The sequence below is a fragment of the Hemitrygon akajei genome, chromosome 13 (genome assembly GCF_048418815.1).
Source record: "Hemitrygon akajei chromosome 13, sHemAka1.3, whole genome shotgun sequence".
NCBI classification, from domain to species: Eukaryota; Metazoa; Chordata; class Chondrichthyes; order Myliobatiformes; family Dasyatidae; genus Hemitrygon; species Hemitrygon akajei.
In genome coordinates this window covers 58570333-58597421 of record NC_133136.1, presented here as the reverse complement: position 1 = coordinate 58597421, position 27089 = coordinate 58570333, and the positions used below count along the sequence as shown (strand labels likewise).

General features: G+C 39.6%; 2 protein-coding genes across 5 annotated transcripts in view; one reads left to right on the top strand and one right to left on the bottom strand.

The window, feature by feature from the left end:
* The window catches only part of LOC140737914 (phospholipid-transporting ATPase VD-like), a 193517-nt gene extending 177748 nt beyond the window's left edge, over nt 1-15769 (top strand). For both annotated transcript variants that reach the window (XM_073064713.1, XM_073064712.1), the window contains exons 20-23: nt 2271-2351; nt 5169-5273; nt 9691-9878; nt 11267-15769. In XM_073064713.1, coding sequence (XP_072920814.1) covers nt 2271-2351; nt 5169-5273; nt 9691-9878; nt 11267-11411 — 519 coding nt within the window. In that variant the 3' untranslated portion in view covers nt 11412-15769. The remainder of the gene's footprint in view (nt 1-2270; nt 2352-5168; nt 5274-9690; nt 9879-11266) is intronic.
* Nucleotides 15770-23223: 7454 nt separating this feature from the next.
* Nucleotides 23224-27089, bottom strand: part of corin (corin, serine peptidase) — a 199345-nt gene continuing 195479 nt past the window's right edge. For all 3 annotated transcript variants that reach the window (XM_073064708.1, XM_073064709.1, XM_073064710.1), the window contains exons 21-22: nt 26468-26601; nt 23224-24566 (exon numbers count right to left, since the gene is read on the bottom strand). In XM_073064708.1, coding sequence (XP_072920809.1) covers nt 24390-24566; nt 26468-26601 — 311 coding nt within the window. In that variant the 3' untranslated portion in view covers nt 23224-24389. The remainder of the gene's footprint in view (nt 24567-26467; nt 26602-27089) is intronic.

The window sequence follows — 27089 nt, the reverse complement described above, 5'->3', positions numbered from 1 at the left end:
TCCATTCCCCTAACCAATAAACGCTCTATCACTACAGCTTTCCTCTTCTCCCTCCTTCTCTTGTGAGCCTGAGGCATAGACACAGATTCAGTGCCAGACACCTGTGACTTTCCTCTGCTAGCTCATACTCCCAACAGTATCTAAAGTGGTATATTTGTTATTGGGGAATGGCCACAGAAATACCCTGCACTGGCTGCCTATCCCCTTCCCTTCCCTCCTGAAGGTCACCCAATTACCTGCATCCTGCACCTATGTCCCTGTATCACCTATCAATCAACCCGTCAGCTAGAGTTAATCCAGCTCCATTTCTAGTTCCTGGACATATCTATAAGGAGCTGCAACTGGATGCACTTCCTGCAGGTGTAGTCGTCTGCAACACTGGAGGTCTCCTTGTCTTCCCACATCCCACAAGAACATACCACTACCTTGCCTGGTATTCCTACTGCTCTAACTGTGCAAGAAAGAAGGAGGAAAGACAGAAAGAAAGTTACCTGAAAAAGTCTACCTACACCTTCCACCTCTTCATGTGGACGCTTCACTGAGCTGAAGACTCACATTCCCCACTCACACTATGATTGCTTTACTTAAACTTAACAACTTCTTATTGGCCCTTGCCAAGTGCATAGTTACCCCCGATCTCTGGCATACAGAATGCCCCAGCCGGCCCTGATGGCTTTTTCAAAAAATCATTCCCACAATGCGCAATTCAGCAGCTAGATATAAGCAATAGATGGTGTAGTTTTTGTAAAAAGGAAGCTAGAATCTTGACTCTGATCCAGAAATCATCACAGAGCAACAATTAACAGTGCAAACACTGATGAACAATACCAGCTAATGGTAGTCAGCCATGAGGCAGAGGCTGCATGCAGTTTTGGTCGGTCTGGACTGTGGAGGTATTTATCCTCTAGGGAAATGGCCAAGTTTTCGAAGCAGAGCTGAAAATCACTCTAGTCAAAGATGGATTACAAAAGAAGGTTGAAAAGCATGGTCATAAGGTTTGGAAGAGGAGGAGAATACTTTTGACCCCTAAAAACACGGGGTCACTTTTGGGAATGTGTAAGTTGACCTGGTTTCAAACCATTCACTTAAAAAAAATTAACACACAATAATTGATCTGCTCTCTAAGGGAATGACAGTTAATTATTATAATGAGGTCAGAAGCCCTCTTCCTTTCCACTTCCTGCCAGCCCTTTTCCACTTCCTCCTTGGCCTCTTTCCACTTCCTACCTCTCCCCCTGCTCTTTTATCTTTTCTCCCTCTGGGGTTCAATGGTATAGCTGAATCTTTTCAGTTATTACATTGAATATTTCATAATTTCACTTGTTATGAAAGTCCTGAGAGAAAAATAATAATTTTACAAAGATATTTCATAATCAGTATATTATCCTGAGGTATTTTGACAGTTGGACATTATGAAGTTTTTATAAAAGAATAAAGTTGTAAAATGCTCATAAGATCATTTTAAAACAGTTGTGATTGAGAACTCTGGTTATTCCACTTTGTTTACATCCTGTGCTCTCTTATTTTCCTAAACCATATTATTACCAATTTGAGTATTCTAAATAATGTGGATCTTAAGTCTGTGGAAGGCAATTAAAAAGTTAATGCAAGTATGAAAATTTTAAATATGAAGAGGTTTAAAACAAAACAGTTGCTCTTTTCACCAGAACAGAATTGATTAAGGGGAGATTTGATTAAAGTAAGTTGTGGAAAACTTTCTACTATGCAAAAGTTGGTAAATGGTAAGCAGAAATAGAAGATAAAAAGTATAAAGGGAGAACTATGAGATCTCTTTAGTAATTTTTTTTCACTGAGCTTTCTTTCTGAACAGACAAACTTAAAGAGCTACAATTAATTTGAAATGTGAAGCATGTGGCAGTTTTCAGAATCTTGAATGTATTATAAAAGACAAGAGGCACGGTAGCATAGCAGTTAGTGCAATTGCTTTACAGCCACTGCAACTATTGATCGGGGTTTGATTTCTGCAGTTGTCTGTAAGAATGTGTACATTTTGCCCTTTACTGCATGAGATTTTGCCCAGTGCTTCAATTTCCTTCCACATTCCAAATCCTTGTGGTTAGGGTTAGTAGGTTGTGAGTATACTATACTGGTGCTGGAGGATTTGCAGGCTGCCCGCAGCACAATCCTTGACAATTTGCTTTGACACAAACGATGCATTTCACTGTATGCTTTGATATATATGTGACAAATAAAGCTAATCTCAATCTTACCGTACTTGTGCACTGACAGACTGTGTCCCTTTATTGTAGGCCTACTTACCGTCAATATTTTGGATCTCTATTCTGGATGCTTTTTATCAAAGTTTCGTTTGCTTCTTTGTTCCATATTTTGTAAGTATATAAGCATGTAGAAGCTATTGTGTTTTGTTTTTCTTTTTACATTTTTCATTGAAGAGAACAATTTTCAGGAAATGCAGATAGAATTTAACTTTTGGAACAAAAAGATAATGTGATATAAACAAATATCCACTGAATATTCAAATCTAAGTCGTAAGTTTTTCTCAGAGATAGGGTTAGTATTGAGTGTAATCCCACACTAGGGAGTTCACAGGCAACATTCTGTGCACAAGCAAAGTAATTATTAAAAGAACACATTTATTCCTACTTAATTTGATTTTTCTTCCATGTATTTCCTGCGATGCACAAAGATGTCAGTCTTCGTGCTGATTGTAGATCTGTGGCTGTACTTTAAAGTCACCAATGTGTCCTTAGCCAGCTATGCTGTTGTTATCCTTTCCGTGTCAGGTGGGTGGGATCTGCTTCCTGATATTGACAATTGATGAGGGTTAATACAGTGCATGGGCTTCATATTGAGCGCACAGTATGGCTGTGCTGCAGAAGGAAAGAGTTTAAGCGTGCTTGGTGGCATTGTGTAATGAAAGTGATGTATCAAATGTCGAGATTGTTGATGAGATTTGGTGCATGTATTGAATCAACCTGACAGATGGTAATTTATAGAGAAATTTCACATGGTTCTGTTTTCTATTCTGTTGGGTTTTTTTTCATGTGTTTATTATAAGACAAGGAACTTGGAAAATGTCAGTAGAGTGAGGAACAGAAGAAGGAAAATTGCATGTAGCTGCATGTGTTTGAAAAGGGTAGGTGATTGTGTGGAACACAGAAACTAGAATATAAAGTGGGGATGTAATGGTGAGACTTTATAAAGCACTGGCGAAGCTTCACTTGGAGTATTGTGAACAGTTTTGCGCCCCTATCTGAGAAAGGATGTGCTGAGATTGGAGAGGGTTCAAAGAAGGTTAATGAAAGTGATTCCAGGGTTGAAAGGCTTGTCAGATGAGGAGCTTTTGATGGCTCTGGGCCTCTACTCACTGGAATTTAGAAGCATGAGGGAAGACCTCATTGAAATCTATCAAATGTTAAAAGGGCTTGATGGAGTGAATGTGGAGAGGATGTTTCCTATGGTGGGGAAGTCTAAGACCAGACACAGGCTCAGAATAGAGGAGCATCCATTTAGAACAGAGATTAGGAGAAATTTCCTTAGCCCAAGAGAGGTGAATCTATGGAATGTTTTGCCATAGGTGGCTGGGGAGGCCAAGCCATTGGGTATATTTAAGGCAGAGGCTGATAGGTTCTTGATTAGTCTGGACATGAAAGGATACAGGGAGAAGGCAGGAGATTGGGACCAAGAGGGAAAATGGATCAGCCATGATGAAATGTTAGAGCAGACTTGATGGGCCAAATGGTCTAATTCTGCTCTTGTATCTTATGGTCTTATGGTGTAATATAGAAATAGTGTTTAATACATCCTGGGAAAGAGCAGATGGTATCAAGAAAAATATCAGTGTAAGTTAAAAGTAAATATTAACAGCCAGCATTAAACCAGTATGTAAAATCTGGAAAATGGAACTGAAGTGTTTTTTTTAAAGTCCAGTTTGATGTTGGACAAAGCAGAAGAACTTGCCTCCATAAGATCATTAGGTAGTGGAAGTGCAGTGCTGCAGCTATCTGACCGATTCATACCTAACGTTGGAGAGTCCATTGCCTTACTTTCCTAAAGGCAGCATAGTGTTGTAGGGACCATAAATTGTCAAAAGGCTAATTGTTTAGGTAAGGCAAGAATTTTCAATGGCGTGTTACAGGACTAATGACATTTAATAGGTTTAACGATTTTATATCATTTGTGAAGCATCACAGATATTTTCCTCATTAGTTTTGTGACATAACTGTAGGCACAAACAGTTGGAATTATTGAACGCCCATAAGGAACAATGAGTGTTGATGGGGATTTCAGTTACTGGCTGGTGATTAGAGTAAGACAATGGAGTTGGACGATTTTATACACATTCTTACATTATAGTTGCTTTAGAGTTACTGAGCATTGGGTATCCTTCTAAGCTAAAAGACAGCTTAAGTTTTTAACTGTTTCACTGGCACCGACTAAAAATAGAAACTGGAATCTAATGAAATCTATTATGGTTATGGTAAGTTAAATGACTAGTATAAAGTACTCTTTAGCATGGGTCAATTGAAAGGAGTTTGAAAAAATACGTTGCAGGGATATGAGGAAATACAAATTGAAGGTGGGTGGATTTGTATTGGAAATTGAAATGGACCCAAATGGACTAAGCTACAGGGAGGACGTGGAAACCATAGAAAGGGTGCAGAGGAGATTTACAAGGATGTTGCCTGGATTAGGGAGCATGCCTTATGAGAATAGGTTGAGTGAACTCAGCCTTTTCTCCTTGGAGCAACAGAGAATGAGAGGTGACCTGATAGAGGTGTTCAAGATAGTGAGAGACATTGATTGTGTGGATAGTCAGAGGCTTTTCCCCATGGCTGAAATGGCTAGCACGAGAGGGCATAGTTTTAAGGTGCTTGGAAGTAGGTACAGAGGAGATGTCAGGGGTAAGTTTTTTTAACACACAGAGTGGTGATTGCGTGGAATGGGCTGCCAGCAGCGGTGGTGGAGGCGGAAACAATAGGGTCTTTTAAGAGATTCCTGGATGGCTATGTGGAGCTTAGAAAAATATAGGGCTATAGGTAAAGCCTAGGTAGTTCTAAGGCAGGGACATGTTCGGCACAGCTTTGTGGGCCGAAAGGCCTATATTGCGCTGTAGGTTTTCTGTGTTTCTAAATGACCTCATTTTGTTTTGCAATTTCCATCAAAAAATGATTTTTTAATTTTAGGCTTACTCTGGATCAGATGTGGATATCTATACATTTGGAACACCTATCAACACTACGATGCTGTTCATAATATTTTTGCACTTAATAATAGAAGGCAAGACTTGGGTAAGTAAAACGAAACATCCTATATTCCACAGTTGGGTGTAATCCTGCTCTTTCCATTTGTAGCAAAATGCAGAATCAGTTGCAATCCAGCAACTACTGAGAAGTTTAGATAATCAGCATTCTTCTAATACCTACACAAGATGTTAAAATGAGATTAAGCAGTGTGAATAACAACAAAACCACAGAGAAATCACATTCCCCAGGACAATTCAAAATGATACAGCTACATTTTAATATATTGTACAAACGTATTATCTCAAGTGCAAAGCTACTTACCATGAATCCTCTAATCCATATCTTTGTCACCTTAAGACCTGTTGCACACCTTGTGATCTCCGAGTACCATTGCACAATACTCAGACTCATTGAGAATATTCCCATTCCCATGGAATGTCTGTTCAAATCCAGAATAGTCATTCTTCCCCTACCACCACTCTCCAATCCCAAGTCTCTCAGGCTCCCCCGTCACATCTTGGGTCCTCAGAGCCTCCTTCCACCCTACCTTCCCTAAATAGCCCAACCCTCCCCTCTCCTCTGGCACAACCAACTATTGTCCCCTCCTCTGATCCCAGCTCTAATCCCTGCCATGTCTTCACCATTCATCCAATCTTCCCCCCTCTGAGGTGAAATGTCCTATCTTCAGCAAGGACCTTACCTTTGTCCCCCTTCTCCTGCCACAATGCCGAGCTTGTCTTCCATTGGCTCTGTCTCCGAGCCCACTACTTTGGCAAGAATTTTCCACCCCAAATCGATGACCCCCTTCTCCTGTCTCCAACCCTCCTCCTCTTCTTGGACACCCTCTCTGGTGCTCTGCCTGCTCTGGATCTTTTCACCTCTAATTGCTGACAAGATATCAACTAGCTCAACATCAGCACTTCTCTCTCCTCCTTGAACCCTCCTCCCTCTGAATGCACCACCCTGCACTCTTTCCACACCAATTCCAACTTTACCATCAGACCCGCAAAGGGGTGGAGTTGTACTGACCGCTACCTTGCTAAGGCCAGGCGGCAGTTCTTGGACATCTCACTAACTTCATCAACTCTGAGAGCTCCTAGCTACTGCCACCAAACTCATAGTTCACTTACCCCTACCTCCTTGTTCCTACATCCTACCCGAGACCCACGAACCTGACTGGGTAGGCTCATTGTCTCTGTCTACTCCTGTGCCACTGAACTCGTGCCCACGTACCGTGACTTCATTCTAGTCCCCTTTGTTCAGTCCCTTCCCACCTACATCTGCGACACTTCACATGCTTTCAATATCCTCCTGTGGCAAATGAATTTCAATTGAAGTAAGTGTGAGGTGTTGGAAAATCAGTTTGTGATAAGAGTTTCACAGTGAACAGCAGGGCCTTGGGTATTACCACAGTACTGGTTCCTTGAAGCTGGAGTCATAGTGAAGAAGGCTTTTGGCACACTGGCCTCCATTAGTCAAGGCATTGAGTAGGAAAGTTGGGAGGTCATTATGTGATTATACACTTTGCTGGTAAGGCTGCACTGTAATGTGTTTTGTTTGGTTACCCTGCGGTAGGAAGTCAAGTCAAGTCAAGTCACTTTTTATTGTCATTTCGACCATAACTGCTGGTACAGTACACAGTTTTTCAGGACCATGGTGCTACATGAAACAGTATAAAAACTACACTGAACTATGTGAAAGCAACACAGAAAAAAACTACACTAGACTATAAACCTACCCAAGACTGCATAAAGTGCACAAAGCGGTCAAGCCATTACAATAAATAATAAATAAGACAATAGGCACAGTAGAGGGCAGTAAGTTGGTGTCAGTCCAGGCTCTGGGTATTGAGGAGTTCGATAGCTTGGGGGAAGATACTGTCACATAGTCTGGTCGTGAGAGCCTGAATGCTCCGGTACCTTTTCCCAGATAGCAGGAGGGAGAAGAGTTTGTATGAGGGGTGCGTGGGGTCCTTCATAATGCTGTTTGCCTTGTGGATACAGCGTGTAGTGTAAATGTCCGTAATGGCGGGAAGAGAGACCCTGATGATCTTCTCAGCTGACCTCACTATCCGCTGCAGGGTCTTGCGAATATGTAATTAAACTGAAAAGCACGCAGAAAAGGTTTTCAAGTGTGCATTCCCAGGTGTTGAGGGACTGAGTTATAGAGAGAGATGGGGCAAGGTAGGATTTAATTCCTTGGAGCATGGGAGAAGAGAGGAAATCTTACAAAAATGTATATAAAATCATTTGGGTTGTACTGTCGTAGCAAAGTACAGCACAGAAACAGGTCCTTTGGCCTATCCAGTTTGTGCCAAACTATTTAAACTGCCTACTGCCATCAACCTGCACCCATATCGTGGCCCTCCATACAGATCCTAACCATGTACCTTTCCAAATTTCTCTTAAATGTTGAAATCGAAATAGCATCCAGCACTTGCACTGGCATCTCGTTCCACACTCTCACCTCCTTCTGAGTGAAGAAATTTCCCCTCATGTTTCCTTAAACATTTCACCTTTCACTTTTAACCCATAACTTTTAGTTGTAGTCACACCTAATATCAGCGAAAAAAGCCTGCTTGCATTTGCCATGTATATACCCCTCACTATTTTGTATAACTCTATCAAATCTCCCCTCAATCTTCTCTGTTATAGGGAATAAAGTTCTAACTTGTTCAACCTTTCCCTATAACTCAGCTCCTCCATTCCCAGCAAATTTCTTGTAAATTTTTCTGTACCATTTCAATCTTATTTACATCTTTCCTGAAGGTAGGTGACCAAAATTTCACACAATACTCCAAATTGGGCCCCACCAACATCATCTTAAACAGCTTCAACATAACACCCAAACATCCTATACTCAGGAACTTTGATCTATGAAGGCCAATGTGCCTAAAGCTTTCTTTATGACCCTATCTACCTGTGACGCCACTTTCAATAAATTATGAGCCTGTATTCCCAGATCCCTTTGTTCTTCTGCACACTTCAGTGCCCTACCATTCACTGTGTAAGACCTACCCTGGTCCAGATCCCACTGCAAGTCTTCCTCGCTATCCGCTACAACCCCAATCTTGATATGATCTGCAAGTTTAGTGGTCCAGTTAACCACATTATCGTTCAGATTGTTGATATGGATGACAAACAACAAAGTACCCAGCATCTCACACCTGCGGCACTCCTCTAGTCACAGGCCTGCAGTCAGAGATGCAACCATCTACTACCACTCTCTGGCTTCTTCCATAACGCCAATGTCTAATCTAATTTCCTACCTCATCTTGCATGCTGAGCAACTGAACATTTTTGACCAGCCTCTCATGTGGAACCTTGTCAAATGCCTTGCTAAGTTCCTTGTAGACAACATCCACTGCCTTCCTTCTTCATCTTTCCTGATAAAATCCTCATAAATCTATTTAAGATTGATTAGACACAAGCTAACATACACACAGCCATGCTGCCTAATCCTAATCAATGATGTCTATCCAATTCCTTAGAAAATATTCCAGCAACTTTCCTACTACTGATGTCAGCCGCTCCGGCTTATAATTTCCTGGTTTATTCTTAGAGCCTTTGTTAAACAGTGGAATAACATTAGCTATCTTCCAGTCTTTTGGAACCTCACCTGTCACTAAGGATGATTTAAATATCTCTGCTAGAGCCCCTGCAATTTCAGCACTTGCCTCCCAAAGGGTCCAAGGGAACACCTTGTCAGGTCCCGAGAATTTGTCCGCCCTGATTTGCCTCAATGAAATGCCTCCTCCTCTAAAATCTATATAGGATCGATGACCTTGCTGCTGCTTTGCCGCTCTTCTATAGACACTGCGTCCATCTCCCAAGTAAATGCAAATGCACAAAATCCTATCTTTTTTGGCTCCACACATAGATTACTATTCTGATATTCCAGTGGACCAATTTTTTACTTTACGTATCTGTAGAAGCCCTTAGGATTCTCCTTCACTTTGTCTGCTAGAGCAACCTCATGTTTTCTTTTTGCTCTCCTGATCTCTTTCCTAAGTGAATCCACAAATTCTTTTTCTCAAAGTTGGGGAATCATAAAACTTATGTAGTTTTAAGGTGACAGGGCAAAGATTTCATGGATACCTGAGGGGCAACTTTTTATGCAAAGGATGATGTGTTTGTAGAGTGAGCTATCAGAGGAAGTAGTTGAGGCAGTACAATAACAACTTCTAAAAGATATGGATAAGAAAGCTATGGGCTGGACATTGGCAAATAGGACTAGCTTAGATGGATATCTAGGTTGGCATTGACACTTGGGCCCAAGGACTTGTTTCTGTACTATATGACTAAAATTTAAAAAGAACTATCATCAGGTAAGTTACTGAATAGGAATTAGGTTCTCTAATATCAGCAAGTATTTAATTTGTTTCAAACTAATTCTTTACTAGGTTCTAGATCTTTAATGTTTTTAAACAGAAGAATCAGTTAACAATTTATTTCTATTTCAGACTTGGATTCATTGGACTGTAATGTTTGGCAGTCTTCTCTTTTATTTCATGTTTGCGTTAATCTATAGTGGAACTTGTGTTAACTGCAACCCTCCGTCAAATCCATACTGGATCATGGAACATCAACTGGCAGAACCACTCTTCTACCTGGTCTGCACCCTTGCAACATTGATAGCTTTGTTGCCCAGGTAATACTAACATTTCTAATTTTCATAAAACAGAGAATGTGAAATTTCAGTAAAAGTGTACCACTGAAATTTTGTTGTCAGATTTCTCAGGCATATTAGCAAGAGAATGCTTTCAACTAATTTGGCAAATCTGGGCTAACCCAATGGACAAGTCCTCATCCATGAGGAAAACAATGACTAACAGTTATAAAGTGCTTTTGGGGTAGAGAGAAGTGTCTCAAGGCATTTCACAAACAAATTACTAAGCAACATAAAATTGAAGGTGAGTCTTGTAAAAAAAAAAAATATGAAGGAAGGAGAAAAACCAAAACCTTGGTTATAGCACTATTTTTCAAGGTCTATATCGAAGGAAGAAGGATAGAGATTTAAGAGGACATTTTCAAAGCAAGGACACCAGGATGTGTGGTGGAATGATTCATTTCAGGAATGGACTAGGATTGAAGGAGTCAAAGGGATTTAAAAGATTACAGACACAAGGAGCAAAATTTCTTGAAGGTTGAATAGAAGTGTAAATATTTTAAAATTAAGGCATTTTTCCTTTGGGAGCCATTGTCAACCAGCAATTACAGGGATAATAGACAAACTGGACTTGTGCATAGACAGCAAAATTATGGAAGACTCTGGATACAAGGAGAGCAGAATAAGAGTGGCTAGCAAGGTATCGTAATTGGTGAGTCTGCATGTAACAAAGAAGGCACAGCATCACATGAACTAAGGTCAGAGTGAGGCTAAGTGAAGTTCAGCTGAAAGTGAACACTTAAGTTTCAGATTGTCAATAAAAAGGGATGAAGTCAATGACTAAGGGGCTATTTGATCTGGAGATAAAATCAAAGACGTTAGTCTTTAACTAAATACTGATTACAGAATCAGTATTGGAAATTTAGAAATGGAGGGATTAAAGATAATGGTGAGATGAAATTGAATATTAGTGAGTATGTTGAAACTGAATGCTATGCTTTCCAATGATGTCTGAATTGCCAAAGATGCATAATTGGGTTGGGGGTAGCAGGTGAGGAGATCACCGTGTGCTGGCACAGGTAAGGTATGTTACGGTTAAATTACTAGACAAATATCCAGAGGAATTAGTTTCAATTTCACTATGACAGCCAGGGCAATTAAATTCAAGTAACCAAGTCCACAATTTATTTTACAAAAGGTCTCATAGTGTTATTCGTGAAACAACCAGATTGTTGTAAATGCAGGGATTGTTGTTCTTGGTAAGGTTCTCGACCTTACATCGACCAACTTCCCCCAGCAGATTGGAGATGAGTTGGGCTCCTGGTTTACATCATTAATATTTTAGCAGCTTACTTTGACCCAAAATCTACTTGTTCTTGAGGGTTCAAACTTCACAATTTAGCAAAGTAATTCCTGGCTTTTCTTTTCAGGTGGTACTTCCGGGTTTTCCAAGGAACGGTATTCCCGTCGCCACTGCTCAAGGCTCGTCAGCTGGACAGGTTGAGAAATAAAGCACAAAAAGACTTAACTCAGGTGTGCAGGACACCTAGCCAGTCTGTGCAGCATGCATTGTAGAGGTCCTGAGCACCACCAGCTCCCTTGGCAACATAATCTTTTCAAGAAAAAAAGCTGCTCAGCGGTGATAACTTTCTGATATTTCAGGAGCCATAACAGTAATAGCCCTGATTTCATTGAATGAAATAACAAAAGAACATAGCAACGTATTTAGCCAGAGGCTGAATATTTTACTTAAAGAAGGAAAGACACTGCTTTTCTTCAAAAGTTGCATATGGCATATGCTATCCTTAATGGGTTGGATGCACCCATGACTTGAGGTGAGAACAACCAAGGAACTGCTTTACAATCTAAAAATGCAAAACCTTCCACTCCAGTCTGAGGTAAGACTGATGAGTTATCAGAATTCTCTCTAGCTATATGGTTCCATTATCCACTTGGAACATATAGAGGTTTAAAAAAGACTTTTGTTTATCTCCTTCTATAGATGAAGGAGTAAATACTTTTGCCAGTATTTGCGCTACCATTTACTTTTGAAACTAACCTGAGTTGCCTTGCTGAAGGGTACTCTCTGAAATAATACTCCTTATAGAGAGAAATAGGGTGCCCCATTGAATCCACACCAATGCCCACAGTTCCTTAAGGAGTAAGCTCCTGAGGTCAATCATGTCACTAAGGGTGGTTGCAATGTGGATTATAGGACTTGCCCACAGGACAAACGGCAATTCCTTGATCCTTTTAGACTAACAAGGAATGTAGCTCTGAACTCCAACTTCCTGCCTTCCAGTCAGCAACAACTCAAAAGGACAAATAGTGAGACAGCCTTGGGTCAAACCTTTGGTGTTCATCTAAACTCAGTGTGCAATTCATTATCATCTGTTACTGCTAATAACATAACTTCTCAATGCCAAATTGGTCTATTTAATGGCTCCAAACCAAATCAAATGATGGTCCCTTTATGATGGCATGTGCCAAAAATTTTGTATATTTTTTCAATTTAAGTCTGTCAAGTACTGAATTAAATGGACCACTGTTGTTTGAAATTTTATCAAAATTTATGCAATGATCTCCATAACTCAAATTGGACACATTTAATGAAATTCAAGCAAAAGTGACTCATCTCTCTATCTTTTATATCTTTTCTGCAGAATGTTTATTGTCTACTTAAATTGGTTCAACCTACATGCAAATATTTATGCCAATTCAACACAAAATAGACTCAAAGTGATTCAATAATACATTTTAGGTGTTTCCGTTTAATAATGTTTCAAGAGGTTTTTTTAAATCTATGACTATTCTCCACATCGTTTAATACATCAAATTGATTTATATTAAAACTGAAATATTTCATGACTATTTCTTTTCAAAACATTAAAATGTAATAATAACTTGATAGCTTCTTACTTCAAATCTCATGTAATAAGGGCTTTAAAGAAGGAATTATTTATTCCACCTCTGTTTTAATATAAAATTTTGCATTCTGGCATTTGCTAATTGAATGCCTAGGAAATGTAAAAGTGACATGTACCTGGAAAGGTCAGTGTTAATTTTGCTGCCACAACCTTTCAGGAAATTCTGGTCCAACTTTCATTTCCATCATTTAAAAAAAAGTTTAATTCCACAAGCTGCCATTGTTTTAAAAAATTTTGGCAAGGCTAAATTATCTTCCAACATTGCGTCTCCAACTTTCTGTGGTTGGCCCCCAATAATCTGTAAAGGTTACTGATTGTGTTTCTAGCTTCCAAACCTTGTGAAATGGATTGTAGTGTTGTGGGAATGCCAGGAAATGAATTTGCCTCTCTTGAGATACTCCATGATTAGTAGCATAAGTTTCCCATGAGAAAATTGCACCTGCCAAATATTCCACATTCGGTTCAATATATTCCGTACTTCCCAGATATAATTGGAATGAAATGCTATCTTCATGCCGGATGTAATTTTTTATTAGGTTCTTTCCAGTAGCTTTATGGCCTAATTTCTTCCATTCTTTTTCCCTGAGACAAGTTATGACCGATCCTGGTTGTCTGGTCAGTGGTATAATGGAGGACACAAGGCCTATTTAAGTAAGAGGCTGATGTCTATAAACTGGGCAAGGATCTCCAGATTCTTGTACTTGCTGGCGATAGTCACCAACTAATTTCTTCTGATGTTTTAGGTATGTTAATACAGGGAACAGATGAGGCCTCAAATAGCCAATCACAATTCTCCATGTGCCATTTGGGGTGGTGTCAACCATCCCCAGTTGGAAGTGACACATTAGCCACAAAGAAATACATTGTAAAAACAGTAGTGCATGAATGTTTTAGCTTGGAATATGCTCGTTTTCTTAGAATGGTGTTTCATTTGGTATTTAGAATGTATTTTTTTGTAACTGAATATACTGTCCAATGCTATCCCTGAGAACACTGAACTTTTTTTTGAAGTTTGAACTTGAGGTCTTCCCAACTGTTATTCCCCACACAGGGATTTTAGCACTGTTGTAGTTTGTCTATGTTGTCCGAAGCTTGCCATTTCCAATATTGATCAGGTGATGATTCCATATTTATGTTGTTCTTAACATGGACATAATTTTCATAACCCATTTATTCTCATGTGTATTGTTGACCTTAGAGAATGGTTGCTTTTTTCTTAAAATAGTATTTTTTAAATAAATATGAAGATTTCTGAATGATGCCATACAAATAATTGTAATGGTTTGTATCAGTCAAGTATACATGTGGTTCTATCTTGCTTAAATAGCTTAATGTTAATAGCATTAGGGAGAGTATATGCAGTGTGTCATGCTTTGCAATTGAATGTGACATTGTTTATGCGGCTTTCATGAAAACAGTGTTCACTTAAAGAAGAAAACTACTGAAAGTCATAGCGACAGTGATTGCTCCCCTCATACCACTGACATTTCTTCTTGCTTAGTTAACTTCTTAAAACAGAACATAGAAAAGTATAGCACAGCAACAGGCCACCTGGCCCACAGTGTTGTGCTGAAGTAGCTAAAAAGCAATCAAAAACATCCAAACCCTAATCCCTCCTACCTACACAATGTCCATATCTTTTCATCTTCCTTACATCCGTGTGCCTATCCAAATGTCTCTTGAAATCATCTAATGTATTTGACTCTACCACCATACCAGGCAGCGCATTCCAGGTATTCCTCATCTTCTCACCTACTACCCCCTCTCAACTTCAATGCATGCCCTCTGGTATTAGACATTTTAAACCTGGGAAACAGATATTCTCTTTCCACTCTATCTATGCTTCACATAATCTTATAAACCTCTATCAGATCTCCCCCGTAACCTCCACTGCTCCAGACAAAGCAACTCAACTTCATCCAGGTTCCCATGATATCACATGCCCTCTAAACCAAGCAGCTTCATTCTTGCTATATTCTTTGGTGATATATTCAGATATCTATTTGCAGTACTTTAGATCTATTATGTTTGCAACTGAATGGTCATATTTTCTAAATATGTTAGAATCAATGAATTGCCCAATAAAGCCATCAATACTCATTTAAAGGATCTATTGCTAACAAATTAAGGAAGATTTCTCTTATTACAAATGTGGATAGACCTGTTGTGTTCTTCTGTAAAGGGGCATAACTTGAATTTTCAATTTTGATTCAAATTACAACAAAATGTTAAGCTAAAAGTGATATTGTATAAGAACATAAGAAATAGGAGCAGGAGTAGGCCTTCCAGCCCATCGAGCCTGCCCCGCCATTCATTAAGATCATGGCTGATCTGTCCGTAATCTCAGCTCCATCGACCTGCCTTTTCCCCATAACCCTTAATTCCCATACTATGTAAAAACCTATCTAACTGTATCTTAAATATATTTAGTGATAAATATTATATTACTAATTAAGATTACAAGAAGTTGTAAAGGATTTAACAATTTCATTATTCTGAACAGCCAAGAAAAATGCATAAGATGAATGAGAAATACTTATATATTTCAAAAGATAGCTTGTATCAGTGTTCAATTTTCTAAATAGTTATCAGTGGCAGAGAACTGGACATTAATGCAGTGTATTTGTCCTAATCTTCATACAACATTGCTTTTCCTAGAAAATGGTTCTTTCAAAGATAGAACAGTACAGTATAGGCCCTTCAGCCCATGATGTTGAGCCAGCTTTTAACCTACTTCATGATCAGCCTAACTCTTCATTCCCACATAGCTCTCCATTTCCTCTTTCATTCATGTGCTTATCTACGAGTTACTGAAATGTCCCTAATTAATCTACTGTGCTTCTAACATCAGCCCTGGCAGCACCTTCCACACACCCACCACTCTGTGTAAAACCTTACCTCTGACACCCCTCTAATCACCTTAAAATTATGCCCCCTCATATTAGCTATTCGACCTTGGGGAAAAGCCTCTAGGTGTCCACTCTATCTATATCTCTTTATCATTGTATACAGCTCTATCAAATCACCTCTCATTCTCCTTCACTCCAAAGAGAAAAGCACTAGCTCGCTGAACAATCCTCATAAGACTGCTCTCCAATCCAGGGAACATCTTGTTAAATCTCTGCACCCACGCTTCCTATAATGCGGGACCAGAACTAATCACAATACTGCAAGTGTGGTCTAACTGGAGTTTTATGGAGCTGCAACATTATGTTGTGGCTCTTGAACTCAACTCCACCAACCTAATGGAGGCCAGCACACTACATGCTTTCTTAACCATGCTATCAACTTTGAGGGATCTATATACACGTACCCCAAGATCCTTCTTTTCTTTACGCTGCTAAGAATCCTAACATTAATCCTCTACTCTGCCTTCAAGTTCGACATTACAAAGTGTATTACTTCACTTTTTTCCGATTGAACTCCCTCTGCCTATTCTTGGCCCAGTTTTGTATCATATCAATGTCACCTACAATATATGCAATATACAATATCATATCGTTGTAACCTACAACAACCTTTTACACCATTCACAACTCCACCAACCTTCGTGTCATCTGCAAACTTACTAACCCACCCTTTAACTTCCTTATCTAGGTTATTTATAAAAATCACAAAGAGCAGTGGTCCCAGAATAGATCACTGTGGAACACCAGTATTCACCAACCTCTAGGCAGAAGACGCTCCATCTGCGACCACACTCTGCCTTCTGTAGACAACCACTTCTGAATCCATGCAGCCAAGTTTCGATGGAACTCCTGACTTTCTGAATGAGCTTACCATTGGGAACTTGTCAAATGCCTGACTAAAATCCATACATATCACGTTCACTGCTCTGCCTTCATCAATTTGTTTTGTCACTTCCTCAAGGAATTCAATCAGACTAATGAACCTCAACCTACCCCTCACAAAGTTATGCTGGCTATCCCTAATCAGACTATGCTTCTCCAAATGTTCATAATTATTGTCTTTAAGAATCTTGTCCAATAGCTTACGCACTGACATAAGACTCATTGATCTATAATTCCCAGGGTTATCCCTATTTCCTTTCTTGACAAAGGCATAACATTTGCCACCCTCTAATCCTCTCATGCTTCCCTCGCTTTCTGTAGTAACTTGGGGTATATCCTATCAAAACACAAGGAACTTACCTATGCTGAAGTTTTTCAAAGGTTCTAGTACACATGTTTTCTTAACATTGGCATGCTCCAGTAAATCATCCTGTTTTACTCTGTCCTTACATTCATCAACATCACTCTCACTGGTGAATATTGAAGTAAAGTATTCATTAAGCATTTCCCATACTTCCTCCAACTCCAGGCACATTTTCTCTACTATCCCTGATTGGTCCTACCTTCAACCTAGTCATCCACCTGTAGGTGCCTTGGGTTTTCCTTAATCCTATACCTCAAGGCCTTCTCGTGTCCCCTTCTAGGTCTGCGAAGTCTATTCTTAAACTTAGTGGTAAATTGGTGGTACATTAGAGTTTCCGGAACCTCGAAACTACGAGGACCAGCACAACGGCTACAGTAGAAGAGGACCCCCCCCCCCCCCCCAAATCATTTCAGTCTCCATGCCATTGGATTCTGGCCCTTTCTCTGTCAAGGACCATGTGGTGGCTGCTTCTGCACCGGTCTCCTCATGTTGAAAGTTATTTCTCCTGGTTTGGTAATCTGATTTGATCAACTTGGACAAAGCCCTGTGGCAACCAGGAAGTGGTGACAGAAGCAGAACAGTGAAGTCTGGGAGCTCCCAGCCAAAACCTGGCACACAGGCAGTGGGTGGTAGATACAGTTGCCATGCTCTTGGTCTGAGGCAGATAGAGCTTTTTGGTAGCTGCACCCATGACTGAACAGCCTTGTTCAGGACCTGCTCTGCTCACCCACATGGGGAAAGGGATAGAAAAGGTGCTCTAAAAATAGCCTGCCTTCTCACTCCTGACTGAATTACCACATCCAATGGGATCACCAAACTGCGGCCTGGAACAGAAGCATATGGATTGTGGAGCCTGGGATGTGCAGATACTTATGGACAGCAAAACCAGCGATCATACTGAAAGACATGCTGCCATCATCTCAAGGGAGCTAAGAAGATTCCATATCGACCTTGCTGCCCTCTCTGAATGTGAATGGATGAGAAAGGGCATTTGAAGGAGGAGAAGGGTGGATACACCTTTTTTCGGGAAGGGGAAATCATCAGATGAACCCAGAATTCATTGAGTTAGATTCGCCATAAAGAACAGTGTCATCAATCACTTCTCCAAATTGCCAGTTGGCATCAATGAGCACCTTACAACCATTTGCCTTAAGCTCACTAACAACCGAATAGCTACAGCTGTGAGTGCCTACGCTCCAGCCTTAGACTGACCAGAACATGTTAAGGAGACCTTCTATGCTGATTTAGACCGCATACTATCAAATATTTCCAAGGAAAATGAGATTATTCTTCTTGGAGACTTCAGTGCTAGAGTTGGCAGGGAAAGTGACTCCTGGAAAGGCAATGGAGAAGGAAGGTATTGGCAACATCAACTCCAGTGGAGTGCTCTTACTGTCCAAGTGTGCTGAACATGACCTGACTAGCACCAACACCATGTTCTGTCAAAGAAATAAGGTGGAAACTTTGTGGATGCACCCCCATTCAAAGACTTGCATCTTATAGACAATTGTTCATAGGAGGGATCACAGAGACGTAAAGAATACAAGAGCCATGATCAGTGCTGATGATGGCTGGACCATTGGCTTATTCACTCACAAATGACCATCAAAATCATGTGGAAGAGCAGAGTGCAAAAGAAGCTAAGCCATCCCAGGTTCAATATCCAGACCTTAATAGACACAGCGAAGGTATAACATTTCCAGGCTGCCCTTTCTGAAAGACTCTCAAAGCAGTTTCTGGAGGACATTGAAGCACACTGGACCACACTAAAGACCACCAGCCTTAATATTTGTAGAAACATCACTGGATACAAGACCAGGGAAAAACAAAGATTGATTTTATGAAAATGACAATGAAATAGAAGAGTTAATCAACAACAAAAGGAAAGCTTTTTGTGCCTGGCAGAAGGGCATCAACTGCAAGGCAAAAAGAGTAGCCAACTCAAAGCTAAAGCCATATTCCAGCATAGAGCATGGGAAATAAAGAATCAGTGATGGACTGAGGGCCTTAGAAATACAGCAGCATGCTGAGTCTGGTGATATCAGGGGTTTATTTATGCCATCAAAACAGTGTATGGCCCAAACCATTGTGACCGAAACCCCTTTCACTCCAAAGATGGACAAAGTCTACTAAAGGGCGATGATACTATCAATTCTTGATGCAATGAACACTTTCAGGAACTACTTAATCATTACACCACTGTTGACATTGAACTCATCAACCAGCTCCCACAATGACCCATGAAGAAGGACGTGTGTAAGTCTCCTAGTATCAAAGAGGTGCAGACGGCATACAAGAAATTGAAGAACAACAGGTTCACTAGGCCTGATGGAATTCCAGTAGAAATCCTCTAGGAAGGTAGCACAGACTTTTAAGTCATATTTATGACCTGCTTGTTAAGATCTGGGACCAGAAGAAGATTCTAGCTGAACTCAGGGACACCGTGATTGTGACACTCTTCAAAAAGGGTGACAAAGCTGACTGCGGAAACTATAAAGGTATCCCTCTCTCTCCTCTCTACAACAAGAAAGGTATTCACCTGAATTTTTATCTAGCTGAAGATCTCCTTCCTGAGTTTCAGTGTAGCTTCCATCCAGCCGGAGGAACATCTGAGATTATTTTTACAGCACATCAATTACAGGAGAAAGCTCAGGAACAAAATCTCCCACTTTATATGGCATTTGATTCTGTAAATCATCCTGCCCATTGGCAGGCACTGTCCAAAATTGGGTGCCCAGAAAAATACGTCAAGATCCTGCAGCTTTTACACAATGATGTAAGTATAAAAGTCATCAGCGACAGCAGCTATGAAACAGCACAGTTCAAGTTTGAGACTAGGGTCAAACAGAGATGCATCATTGCCCCAACTCTGTTTGCCATTTTTATTGTGATCATTCTTCACCTCACTGGCCAAGACCTCCCACAAGGAGTCCAGATTCTCTATAGGACAGATGTGGGGGAGGGGGTGCTCTTTAACCTTAACAGGTTCAAGGCAAAGAGCAAGGTGACAACTACTTCCATCATGGAGCTCCAATATACAGACGACAACGCCATCATAGCTCACTCTTGAGGAAGATCTGCAGTGCATAACGGAAGCTTTTGCCAGAGCACACCAGCTCCTGGGACTTGATCTAAACATCACGAAAGCACAAGTCCTGCACCAACCTGCTCCAGATTAAGCTCCTAAACTTCCAACCATCCCAGTTGACAACATCACTCTGGAGAAGCCTGATTATTTCACGTATCTTGGCAGCCTTCTTTCTTCAAGAACCAACATAGACCTTGATATAAATTGCAGAATAGGCTGTGCAAGTGAAACTTTTGCCAGGCTGAGAAAGAGGGTTTTTGAAGATATCCACACCAACACTAAGCTTCTGTTCTATAAAGCTGTTGTCCACTTCTTGCTATATGGAGCGGAGTCATGGACAACATATATAAGACACATAAAATCCCTGGAAATTTACCTTCAAAAAGAATCTGAGTGTTAGCGGGAAGAACAGGCAAGCTAACTCCAGCATCCTGGAGGAAGCTAACATTAACTCCATAGCCACAATCGTGACTCAACATCAATTGTGATGGGTCAGCAACATCATCCGCGTGCCTGACTCCCGCCTCCCTAAACAACTCCTACTTGATCAACTCAAGAATGCAAAGTGCACTCCTGGAAGGCAGAAAAAGTGATTCAAAGACAAGATCAAAACCCACCTGAGGAAGTGCCACATCAATCTGAATGGATGGGAGAAATTAACACAGGGTAAGAAAAGCTGGAGAAGGACTGTCTATGAGGGATCTGTACAGCTTGAAGAATACCTCCACTGTGCTACTGAGATTAAGAGTCTTCAACATAAGGAGAGACTGGGAAAGGCCCGACTAGCGACATTCACCAGCACTTCAATGACCTACACCTGCCAACACTGCCATAGGGCTTGTGGATCATGGATTGACCACTTCAGTCATCTCAAGACCCACAAGTGACCAGATCACCACCAGAAGAATCATACTTGACTGCAAGTCATCACTGATATTTCTTAAACTCTCTCCTAGCTACTTGTAACTTCCTAGATCTTTGCTTCCTAAACCTTAAGTGCTCTTCTTTCCTTCTCTTGATTAGTGCCCCACATCTCTTGTCAATCATGATTTTTCTCTTCCTCAATGAGAGAATCCTATCCAGAACCCCATGCAAGTGCTCCCTAAACAGCCTCCACATTTCTGTTGTGCATTTCCCTGAATACTCCTGTACCCTATCTGTGCTTTCAACTTTCTGCTTAATAATATCATCATTTGCCCTCCCCCCAATTGAATACTTTCCCATACCATCTGTTCTTATCCCTGTCCAAGGAAATGCTAAAGGTCAGGGAATTGTGGTCATTGTCTCTGAAATGCTCACCTACAGAGAGATCTGTCACCTGACTAGGTTCATTGCCTAGTACCAGATCCATTAGGGCTTCTCCTCTAGTCAGCCTGTCTACATACTGTGTCAGAAATCCTTCTGAAGAAATTCCACACCATCTACAGCTTTTGCTCTAAGGAGGTGCCAGTCAATTTTAGGGAGGTTGAAATCATCCATGTCAACAACCCTGTTATTTTTGCACCTTTCCAAAGTCTGCCTCCCAATCTTTTCCTCAGTGTCTCTGTTGCTGTTGGGGGGTCTATACAATACTCCCCAATGCAGTAATTGCCCCATTCTTGCTTTTGACTTCCACCCACACTGACTCAGTAGACAATCTCTACATGACGTACTCCCTTTTTGCAGTTATGATACCCTCACTGATTAGCAATTCCACTTCCCCACCTCTTTTAGCATGTTAATTGTAAAACTGATGGAAGTAAGGTTTAGGCCAATTTTGGACTAAATGTAACAGGAGAATCAGAGCAGCCCAATAATGTTGAACACCCCTCTCCAAGGGCACTTTTTCCACAATTTGCTAGATTGATTTGATAGTAACACTGTATGTCATCTCAACTATTCATTAAATCGAACCTTACCGCTGCTACTATTTCACACAATTGAAGTCAAAGAAATACGGAACATTATGTGATGTTGAGATCATTAATACAAGCACACATTGTTCAGGCAAGAGATTAGGTGGCTCAAAGAATGTTTATGTTTTAAGACCTACACAGTCATTCCTGGAAATAGTTAATTCAGTAGAGGCTGCAGTCTTTGATGCAAAGACGAGGAATTAATTATTTACAAAATTACAAGTTAATATCTCATTTCACCAGGTTGTAAAATCCAGGGTATTTCCATTGAGTACAGAAACAAATCCTTCAAGCCCAAGTTATCCGTGCTGACCAAGGTGCCTCCCTGAGCTACTTCAAGTACCTGTCCAAATGTATTATATCTGCCTCTCCCCACCTCCTCTGGTAGCTCATTTAACAAACTCATCATGCACTTTGTTTTGAAACAAAACTTACTTCTCAGTTCTCCTTTAAACCTTTCTCCTCTCACCTTATACTTACAGTACACTGTCTAGTTTTAGACTCCCTTACACTAATAAGACTGTAGCTGTCTATCTTATTAGCACTCCTCGCAATTTTGTAAACCTCTGACACAGCACAGGAAAACTGCAATGCATCAATGTAATGAATAACCAGTTAAATCACAGAAGCTCAAGTCGAAAACCTTATTTGAGGTGCACTTATTATTGAAGACAACAAAACAGCAACCTGAATTTTAAGATTCCGAACTACTAAAGGCAAGAACTAGAGTTATTAGTTTATGTCTTAACATGTGATTGACTCTATCATTTCATCTGGTACCAGTCTGCATCACCGCTTATCAACTAATGCAGGAGTTCCCAATCTTTTTTTATGGAATGGACCCCTACCATTAATCAGAGGATCCATGGACTCCAGGGTGGGAACCCCTGAACCAAGGCATTTGTAAACATCAACTAAAACATCAAGAAAATAATATGTAAACACACAATTTTTAAGAGCACACTTAGTAAAAGGAATATAAGAATATTTTCTGAATTGCAGTCATTTCTTTACATGGAATGTTGCATTGTTCATTACAGATATTTTTCAGAAACCCTTTTCTCATTTCTAAACTAAGCTTTTAGGATTACATCATTGAAACTTCTATATCAAAGTGTAATATTTATTCAGACATACAGTGCAATGTGAACGCACAGAATGAGCCAAAACCAAACATTGGGATCAAAGAGTAACTTACGGTAAGAACATCATTACCACTTAACAACAGTACTATTAAAAGTACACAATGCTTTGGAACAGAGTTAAGTTTGCATATTTCACATATAATGAATATTTGACAATGTAAAGAGTAATAACACCAGTGATGGGGCAAGAAAGATTTTATTTCATTCATGTTTATACAAAAAAGTATCAAACTGTGAAGGAAAATAAGCTTAATTCAGAATGAAAGATGAGACCATCAGAAAATATTATTTTTTGAACTACTGTTATGAAGCTCCGTGCCACTGATTGTGTCCCTGTCTTATTTATATCTTGATTATAAACTTAATTAAGGTAATGAAATTATACTATAGATTCTAGAGAAGTGCATTTTATTCATTCTTTGCATGGTTGCTTTCTGCTTTAAAGCTGAAAGGTGCTACATAGACGAAGTTTATTCTGATATGATTAATACTACAAAATCAATTATTTATGTAATTTTTAAATACATTTTCAGTTCATAATCACCCATCTAAACCCTGTTTTTCCACATGACACCTACTTGACAGGTAACCATTCAGGAAAGAATTTTACTGCATAAAATACATATTGTTGAACACATAGTCCAGTTAACAAATCACTGTTGAAGCACTTTTGATATCAACATGCTGGAAATATTCTACAGTGATGATTACATTTACGATTTAAAAAATTGTAGAAATATCATTACGTAGAATTCAACTTTGGATTTGGAAGTTTTGCATTGAAGCAAAATAGACCAGCCAACAAATGCTTCTGAAAATATGAAAGCATTTACCCCCTCACCAGCATTCTCAATGTGAGGCAGTCTGGTGAAGAATGTGCAAAATAATTTTTTAAACAGTCAATTTAAAGGTGATGATATTTTCCCAAGACTATTTAAGCAACACAGAATGACCTAGGGCATATAGGGTTGTACAGTTTTGAAATGGAAATACTGTAATGTAAAACTCAAGACAAACCAACAGATGATTAATGTGTTACTGACTGCGCAAATATTTTTTAATGTCCTTCAGGTCAATATTTATAAGCACTGATGGATCTAATAGCCTAGTAGAGCAGATTGATGTAGCTATTTCATATGAATTAGAAGATAACCAAATCTTTTTAATAAACAGGAAGGTCAAGAGTGGTGATGGGAATGATTATTATCAGATATTTTCAGTGTACACAAAAGTGCAATCACGAAGGAAGTGATTTTGTTGGCCGTGTCAATGTGCACAATTCTGCCTCCTTCTGCTTGACATCTCATCTGGGATGCTGTAGTACTGGCCTTTAAATAATTCATTCATAAAAATGTGTTAATGTAGATCTGCCTCTCAATCCATTCAACAAAATGAGTTACATTGGAGTATATACCAGGATGATGGATTATTTCAGAGCAATGACGTCCCAAAGAGGTTAAACCAAATAATGTCCATCTCTTTCCAGGCTGCTCACAAACCAGGGATCCTCCACTGTCACCCTGCTCAACAGAAATACAGAATGGGGTTCAGCAATGGAGGCCAATACTCCTTTAAAAAAATCACACTCTTTAGCCAAGGTTTGCACTAGATAAATTGAGTTTAAGATAACCTAACTAATTACACAAGAAATTTAAAATTAGCATTCTTTATGTGCAGCTCCTATTATATCTAAATTATATCCAATTATACTAGGAAAAAGCAGCTGCTTGATTGGCAAGTCCAACACCAGTATATATGGTGGCTACAGTGTGTACCTGTCCACTATAGTTACTACAATACCCCTCTCAAACCCACCAAGGACAATGAGGGCTGATCACGGGTGCATGGGAACACCACCATCAGCAGGTTCCTCTCCAAGTTGCACTCCTTCCTGATTTGGAAATATATCCTGACTCCTGTTGTTGCCAGGTCTAAATCCTAGAATACTCTACCCAGTAGCATTGTGGGAGGATCTTTATCAGAAAGTGTGAGATAGTTCAGGAAAGTGGCCCACTACCATCTTCCCAACAGCAGTTAAAAGTGTTGGTCTTGCTAGTGAAGCTCAGATACTAATAAATTAAAAAATAAAATATTGCTTCCCAATTAAACTACAATAATGTGATAATATAAAATTCTTTAAGATTTGATTTTGCATCGTACCCTATTAACAATTATCTGTAGATTGCACCTTGATTATTGTAAATAAATTGTTTTCCTGTTTCAGGATGGGCATGGGAAAAATGGAGTGGGTTGTTCTGGTCTATAAGTTGAGAAAACACTTGCCAATAAGTCAAGGGAATATACCCAACAATGAGTTTAGGGAAGTAATTCCTTTTACATACTGCAAAAGGCTTTAAGTATATGGAGAATGTTGATTTACGGTTTGGTAAAACAAGAAATCGTGCTTCTGTAGCCAAATTCAACCGTTACAAGAGTATAGTGCTCCTTGTAGGTCACTGTATAATCAATGGGGTAAGTCAACCCCTTTGAAATGTGCATGTTTGGTATTAAACATTCATGGAGCTAGAATATTTTGATATTGCTTTTTATTTCCCTCCACAGGTGCTACTGACCTGCTGTCCCTCTAGCAGCTCATTTTTTGCTCCAGATTACAACACAGTCTCTTGTGTATCTGTCTTGATTTTTCTATTTTGTTTCGTGAATCAAATTTATTCCACTGATTTGATTAACCAAGTATACCTAAAATCTAGCTTCTAGGTAAGAGCATTTACGCTTGTGTATATCTGAAAAAGTACATCAAGACTGTCCTTTATTTAAATCCTAGATTTATGATAATGCGGAACTCTAGAACTCCAGGAACTCTGAAGCATATGAAGGTTCAGATCAGGCATAAACAAAGATTAAGCTAATAATTAAATATAGAAAGACAAGAGGTGGTTGGGAGTGGTATTATGACATGAAAGAAGAGAGGCAAATGATGCAGTTCTATGCTGTAATCTCAGGATGAAATAGAAATGGGATCCAGCAAACCATATTAAGCAGTTAGATTGATCAAACCCTTTAATAACCTTTGATAACCCCACAATAGGATCACAGAAATTTGCAAAATGAAGGTGCCATTGCAACCATTATGCACAGGCTGGCCAACAAAAGAACTTTTGTGGCTAATCCCTCTTCCCAACTCTCCTCTCCTACTTCACATATCATATGACATCAGTAGGAGCCGCCTTACCTATGAAATTGCAGCAACAGGTAGTAAGCACTACTTCATTTCTTAAATTGGGTGGGGGTGGCGGGTGGGGCAGGCAGAGTGTGGAGGGAAGGAGGGCTGGAAGAACCAACTTCAACCACATGCTAGCTGAGTTCTAGTATCTTGCAAAGCCACCCAATTAGCCAGACAAAACATCACAAATGCAAGATGTGCTGGGCTTGTATTAACAAAATATTCATAATCCCTTACTTTGCAGGCATCCACAGTTCCATGTTGATAACCTGCACATAAAATTTGAGAAGTGGCTTTTTCAGAGCCGAAGGCGTTCTGACAATAGGCATAGGGAAGAATGCGGACTTCTCCTTCCTGAAGCTTCATGGGTTCTGAGATGAAAATTCCAAGAAATTATAGCTTTGTTATCACACCTCATAATTACAGTGATGCTAGTTACACTTATTCATCAAAATATTAAATATTTGATTTTTTGCTACAGCAAATAGTTACCACTGTCACACATTGGACCACATTGTACCCAGTCATAATACATTACACTTAGCTTTTATTATTTGTAGTATTTTGCTTAAATATTTTCAGGAATGCTTTCCTTTCATAAATTGAGAAACTGTTGTTTGTATCCTTTTGTGATAATTAATTTTATTTGATGTATAAAACTTTAAATGTCCATGTTTGGATTACAACAAAATTTGCTCATTATTGTAATATACAGTAATTTTTTAATCTTCAAATGTACCAACACCGGAACAGAATTTTCATGGATGTTCCCCTGAATGATTAGAAAAAAATGATTGCCTGTCTAGTTGTGTGATTTCTCTAGGATATCAGCCAATCAGGAGCATCCCTATGGAATTTC